Here is a 7,415-nt window from a genome sequence, read left to right on the forward strand (position 1 = left end):
ATGCAAGTATTTTTGAGACCACCTAAACAGCAGGAAGGAAGGCATTCTAGCCACTTATTTCAAGTTCGCAGGTGTGGTTTGTAGGTTTTTTTATTTTGGTTTGGTTTTTGTTGTTGCTTTTGGGTTGGTTTTTGTTGTTGTTGTTTATATATATATATAATTAAGTGGTATTTTAAGAGGTTAATTTATCAACTATACAGTTGCACTCAAATCTGTAGTATGTCAGAAAATGGTGAAACCAAATTAACTCAAAAAATTGACAGTTAGTGTCTATGAGAGGGGAATCAATTTAGAAAAAGATATTAGTATAATGCAATTCTATAGCAGTCCCAGCAGTAAATGACAAAAAGGTCACATTTTGAGAGGAAACAGCAGATACCACCACAAAGCTAGCAGATGTTCCTAAAGGATCATCTGTACAAAAACATAAGCATATGTGAGAGAAATCCAACACTATCACAAAATCAGTTGGTGTCTAACATAATAGCAGTTCCTTATGGCAATATGGTAATACATGTATCAGATACTCAACACATTATGGGGTTTTTGTCCGCACATACTGTTGTAAGTCATAAAAACCAGGACCACTGATTTCCTTGAATGGAAAACAGTAGTTCCACAACCCACTAATGTTAATGTACACAAAGACTATTCAGTTATTCGGGTTTATGTTCTCAGATTTTCAGCCATTTAGGCTTTTTTATAAATTGTGTAAGAAGGATAAACATCTTTTTAGAATACTATGGGTATTTAAGTAAAAAATTTATTCTAAAAGCAGTGCATAATATAGTTAGATATACCTAAAAGAAACAGCAAACAGAAAGTGATTCCTTCTATCCAGTACCTATTTGTTTGGCTTTTTGCATAATTGCAGCAACATGTATTATTTACCTGCTGCTCTTGGAATATACCTAGTTCACAAATAAGATATTTGCAATGAAAGGAAAATTATTTTTCTGAGTTTTGTTTATTTTGACTCCGACAAGACCAGATGACAGACTATCCTGCTTTATTTGTATTTCTATTTTGTAACTGTTAAACAAAGATAGAAATGTCTCAATCTGAGCACATCTTTTGTCAAGATACAAAATAAGAAAATGCAAAAGAACATAATTGTCTGAATTCTAACCCATTTATTACCATGGACAGTTACAACTATGGAAGCATGCTTGTATGGCTTTACCATAGGAGAAGAATCCATTATGAACCATGATCCCCACAACTATCCCGGAGAAGGTGCTACAGAACCACATCCTACACACAGTTCAACGAGAGAAACAGCCGTCGACAAAGAAAGCAGGCAGCAGTCTCAGACTTTGCATTAAAAAAGAAAAGCTCATGAAAAAGAGTTATTACTTTGTGAGGAAGGTAAATAAATAATTTTATTTCAAACTTATAGAGTACCAGAATCCAACTCACTAACACAAGTGCAACTTAACATGTAGGTGAACTCCAACACACACAAATACAATTTGCAAGACCTAGCATAGAAACTTATTTTCTAGAGCGAAAATTTAAATATCTGATCTCTCTCTTTGAAGGTAGAGAATTAAAGTACATACAAAAGCCACTATTAGATGCCCAGAGTGCGTTAATCCCTTTCAACACAAGCAGAGAGGTACATAAACATGTGAAATACAAGAAAAATACCAGAAACCATGAAACAGCGTAAATTGTTCCAAAAGCACATAGTCATGAACTGATGTGCTTATAAAGGATAAAAGACACACAGAAAATCAAGACATTATGTTTCAAAATTGCCTGAATTAAGAACTTATTTTAAGAGACCTCTAATTGGTATACCAAATTTCCTTATTATTTTTAATTTTTCACAAAAAGTTATAAATTAATAAATTCTTTTGCAGTTTCATGCAGTATTAAAGACCTTAATTTTATGGACTTCCTTGAAAAATATTTGAGTGTCTTACAAGTTCAGACACCAGGGGATTGCTTAAAACAGCATGCCTTCTTCCTCCAATTTACATTTTAAAGCCTTATATTAATGTGATACATGTACATCTCACTGTCAGATATGCTTCATATTACTTATTTTTATGTCTCTTCCTTAAAAATAGTTTCCTATTTGGACAATAGGTAAGACACTTTAAAAAAAAAATATGCTCTCTACAGGTCAGAAGTGCAATCAAAAGCTTTGAATTTCACCAAAGTGGAACTTCACATTTTGTAACAGCCAGTTCCCATTTCCATTATTCCTGACTGACCGATAGACTGACAGATGTCTTACTTCAGAGATCCCAAACAGACTATTGGTATCTATTTCAGCCACATCTGTTCCTAAATAGCCTTGGCAGCAGGCCACTATGCACTCAGAATTAATATTAGAGCCTTCATTGCTAACTCTTTCACTGTTGCAATACATCAGTGATTTTTTTCCTTATTGCTGCACTTATATAGAATATTTATAAATCTAGATTTTAGAAGAATATCAGCAAGAACTATAGTATGCTATATGTAAGAATAGTATACTATAACACATTGGGGTTTTTACTTCATTATGGAAATATATAGTCAATAATACATGAACCTCTGGATTGTTCCAGAGATTTTCCTTTCTTATTGGTCAATTAATTTATAATATTATGCTAAATTACTTATGTTAAAAAAGCAAGTTTTATCTGAATTATTTTTATTATGCAAATACTTAGTCCAGTTTACATGCTGTCAGTCTAAGAGAACAACTTCATATACCCCTCAGTCAAGTATACTACACACACAAGAAACTGCACTTACGAAGTTTTTCAGAATGATCAAAAGCCTCTGGACTTCACACACCAGTAAAACACTGAGTGAGTGCCAGTTTTGTTCCATTTCTGTCTGACAGAAATCTGCTGAAAAACTGCAGTTATTGTAAATTGGGAAGTTCTGCAGCAATCTTTAAAAATAGGCTAAAGACTTTAAAGAAATATCAGGATGAGAGTTCTCATTCAACAGCAAAAAACAAACCATATTGGAAGAATAGCATAAAGAAGACTGAATCTGTACTGAAACTGTCCTAAAAAACAATTCCCACATCCACTGCTACTAATACCCTACATTTCATTAGTTTGCAAACGTTAGTCACACCAAAAAAAACTTCCACTCTGAGCATCTGTTCTTAAATGTAAATAATTGTTTTCCATCATTCAGTCATTCTTACTATCTTCTGAAGATATCTAAAAATCACATATAATACTCAAATATGTACTTAAGAGAGTTTTCTCTGCTATGGTTTTGAAGCAGCATCCAAAATGAGAAGCTCTACAGTTTGGGGCTGGATTATTAATACAGAAAGAGAAGTCTTGTTTTTTCTTAATTTCAGTGATTATATTTATAGCTTAGGAAAGAAGCTGAAGAAAAAACTAATAACTACTGACTGTGAGCTCTCTTCTCATTGCACTACCCAGTGCATTGTTAGAAGCAAGAAAGCAGCTCAGAGGGTATCCGGCTCCAGTGAGAAGAAAAGGCTCAGCTGAGCTGTACAGCCAAACAGTAATTTTAGCCTGGGAGGGGGGCAGCCGAGCCCTGCCTCACACAGCCCATGTTCCCACTTGACTCATTTGCTCCCTCAGGCTCCACATCTAGTTGCCTGCCCAGGCCTTACTTATGCCCAAAGCTGTGTTACAATACAGAACACACAAAAATCATAATGGGTCATGCTTATTTGGGAGGGGAGAAGAGGCTGCTGAGGAGCTTACTATGAGGAGCGGAGAGTGAACAACAAAGCATGCCATCAAAAATCCTCAGCGAGCACTAGCAGCCAAAAACTTCTAGGAAACAGAAGCTACAGAAATCAAAGGGAGAGCAAAGAAGGATGTCTGCCTTATAATCACACCACCAAAAGCTCCACAGAAACAGTGCAACGGAGCACAACTACACACACATGAAGCCCAGGCAGAGCAGACATCACCTGCTTGGGAAATTTAAACTGGAGCTTTGAGTGCTATTTAGGAGAAGCTGAAGGAGTCAAGGCTGCATGAGCTACCACACACAAGAATATATGATGGGAATGACAGAACTGTGGACAACAAATGAAAGTTTCAGCAAGACAGGAGTATTTTTAATGAATTATTTGGGACGGGGTGGGAGGTTAGAGAAAAGGGGAGAAAGCAACTACCTAGCAGTCCCTGCACTTGACTGATTAGAGTGATTGCCATAGAAGAAAGGTCTTTTCTGAAAATATGAAAAATTACTACATGCAAGTCCAAGCAAGAGGCATTTCATTTAGCATCACTGGCAAAGTCTGAAGACTTGACCTTTTAGAGCCTAAAGTAAACTACATTATGAATCTTTTGTTCTGGAGAAAGTATGCTTAAGCTAAATCCCAGTGGAACAGACCTATTCAGACTGCCACCAACCATTGCCTGTATCTACTGACAGCTCGGCTCAAGCTCTGCACTGCTGTACTTCTGTTACATGAAATAAGACAGTAGCAGATGGCCCCTTGCAGCACCCAGCACCAGTACAGGTCCCACCCTTGCAGCACCCCAGGGTAATTACTGCTGAGATACAAAATAGCAGGGCGTGGGAAATCAGGTTCCAAGCCCCACATTTGGCATCTGCAACTACATCAGCAGGAACGGCCACAGATGACATAGTGGTGGCATCTGTACCACTGACGAACTGAAAATCCTTTTATCTTCAATGTAAGTACTTTACATTAAAGAATTTGGAAACCCTATGGTAAAAGCTCATAGCCTACCACAGCCCTCAGGAAAAACCTAGCATTTGGAATACACTACTGCCTTTTGCACTGAAGCTAATAAAGAAGTAGGACATAAAGAACTTCTCAGAAACCAAAATATTCAGCAGCTCAATACACCATAGTACAAAACTGAATTGCCAGAGACAATGAAGTATTAGCATATATTTAACACATGTGCAGTAAAAGCCAAAATCCTGATATAATTGACACCAAATTGTCAGTGTTGCTTTTCATAAGATCTGTGAAATTTTGCAATCTGTAATATGCCTGACTTTAAGCTCTGCATACTTTATTACCTTCCAAGAACTAAGACAGAAAAGCTCACAATGTCTTCATGAGTAAATTCAGTATAAAAAGATCTTACACAAAGTAGCATTTTAGAGGGTGAATTTTTTCCTAGGAAAACAAACAAAAAACCCCACAGAATGTATTCCCATCCCTGGAAGCATGAAGCAATATATATATATAGAAATTCATTCTTCCCCTCTGTACCTTAAAAAGCTTTCTCTGGTAACAAAAGGCATTCATGGGCCTTACTTCCTGATATATGACAATTCAAGCTACATTAAAGTAACTAGAAGATAAAGCAGTAATCAAATAAGAGCGCTGCACACAGAACTTAATAACTAATAAATCTCACTTCAGATCACATACAGAGAGACCTGTAGTTCATCCCAAAAGGGAAGGAAGAGAGGCTACAGTGTTGTGTAACAGCATTACTAAGGCACCCAGACTGGCTCCACAAGAGGAATTATCATATGCACATCAGTGTGGCTATCATCAGAACTCAATGGTCCTGCTGAAAAGCCAGTAGCTACGTTTGAGCACAACACTGCACTAACACTGTTAGACTATTTGGAAGAGAAGAGTCAATAGCTGTGCATGGCACCATATCAATTTGATTTCAGTAGCTCTGATATGTCAACATGGTTTCATGAAATGAAGCATAACGACTTCAGCTGTAACCATCTGATTATTTCTCTGCAGCAGCAGCACTGGAGTCCCAGGCATCTCCACCATTCTCAAGCCTCTGCAGCATACAGGCTCCTTGAAGAGGAACAGATTATTATAACATAGAAAAACTGGTCTACGGATGAAAACTTGTTTCTCTGTACACCAAGTTTATGGCTGTTGGATGTCAGCTACATGAAGTACTAAGTTCTGTCCAAAATAATACTAAAATTAACCTGGCATTTTAGACCTGAACAAGTAAACTGCACCATACCAGAAGGCAACTGTGCTGTCTGGAAATTCTGCATTCCTGAACACAACTTTGATTTCTCCTTTACATAAGCACTGAGAGGTCAAGGCAGTAAACATGCACTTATAAGAGTTTCTAAGCAGTTTTGCAAGTTTATGTTTTCACAGTTTCTAGGGAAAAAAAAAAAAGAGAGAGGGAAAAAAATCTTTGGATAAGTTTAAGGAGCATCCCTATTCTTCTAAAACTTTTGTGCATAATTTGTTTATCATGATCAAATCCTTTGCAACAACACTTTCTCATAATCTGTTGCTTCTTTGGAAAACATAGAGTAATGACAACCTGTTACAGAAGCCTCATCACAAAACTCTGGCATGTCTCACAAAATCATACCCACCTATATGCACTCTAGTTTATGTACCTATCAAAGAGAATAAACAGAGAAAAGCTGATGCAGCAGAAACAAAATCAAATCCTCTTACTGTTCGACCCGGCACTAAGAAGCCATAAAATACCATCTCTTACATTTTGTCCTTTTCGTATCACCCGCCAAGAAGTTAAGGGCTCTTGCCCGGAAGAGTTGGTTCAAATAGAAGACGCTTATTGCGTTATGAATTTTTTTTTTTTTTTTAATGTCCAGCGTAACCTTGAAGGGAAGAGACATGTCTGACACCACTGACTTGAACTACTTCACTATAATCCCGTTTAAAGGCGACTCGCCATGGCCCCACCCCAAGAGGCCCCGGCCGCAGCTCGCCGTTCCCCCGCAGCGCAGCAGGCAAAACGACTCGCCGCGGGCAGCCCCGCCGACCGCTGCCGGAGGCGGCCCGGCCCCGGTCCCGGTCCCCGTGCCGGACACCCCCCGCCCCGCCCCGCCCCGCCCCGCCCCGGCCCGGCCCGTCCCACCTGCGGGGCTCTCGGGCAGGATGGGGCTCCAGCGGAGCCGCCGGGCGCTCAGCACCACGTCGCAGCTCCTCTTGCTGATCTCGAAGATGCCCCTGAGGAGCGGCTCCTCCCCCGCCTCGGCTGGCGGGGCCGCCGACAGCGGGGCCACCCTCCGCCGCCGCTCCTCCGCTGCCGCCGCTGAGGAGCGAGCGCGAGCGGCGCCAACGGCCGCCGCCGATGCGCGCTGCTCCCGCGGGGCCGGGCCGCCGGCCGCGCACTCGGGCCGGGCCCGTCGCTGCGGGCGGACAGCGGAGCCCGCGGCGCCCAGCATGGCGGCAGCACCGCCGCCCCGCGCACCGGCCGCTGGCGGCGTCCCGGCTGCTGCCAAGGCAGCGCCCGCCCCGCCCCGCGGGCGGAGCTGCGGCCGCCCAGGGGCAGGCGGGACGGAGGCCGTCCCGGGCCCGCAGCTGCGGCCGGCACCGTCCGCTGGACCGCGCGTTCCCTCGCGGGAGCGGAGGGAGAGGAGCGGGTCAGCCCGTCCGGGCCGCGCTGAGCCTCGCCTGGGGGAAAGCTCTCCTTGTGCCGCTGCGGGCGAGCCCTTCGCTGCCATCGGCGCGGCAGGGCTCCGCC

General features: G+C 41.7%; 1 protein-coding gene across 2 annotated transcripts in view; it reads right to left on the reverse strand.

The window, feature by feature from the left end:
• Positions 1 to 7,116, reverse strand: part of CERKL (CERK like autophagy regulator) — a 53,430-nt gene extending 46,314 nt beyond the window's left edge. Inside the window, exon 1 of one of the 2 annotated variants that reach the window (XM_065841261.2) lies at positions 6,807 to 7,116. In XM_065841261.2, coding sequence (XP_065697333.1) covers positions 6,807 to 7,116 — 310 coding nt within the window. Of the gene's footprint in view, positions 1 to 6,425; positions 6,629 to 6,806 lie in introns of those variants that run through there. The other variant, XM_071811166.1, reaches the window with a different exon arrangement.
• Between the last annotated feature and the right edge of the window lie 299 nt (positions 7,117 to 7,415).

This window comes from Patagioenas fasciata, chromosome 7 (assembly GCF_037038585.1).
Source record: "Patagioenas fasciata isolate bPatFas1 chromosome 7, bPatFas1.hap1, whole genome shotgun sequence".
Taxonomy (NCBI): domain Eukaryota; kingdom Metazoa; phylum Chordata; class Aves; order Columbiformes; family Columbidae; genus Patagioenas; species Patagioenas fasciata.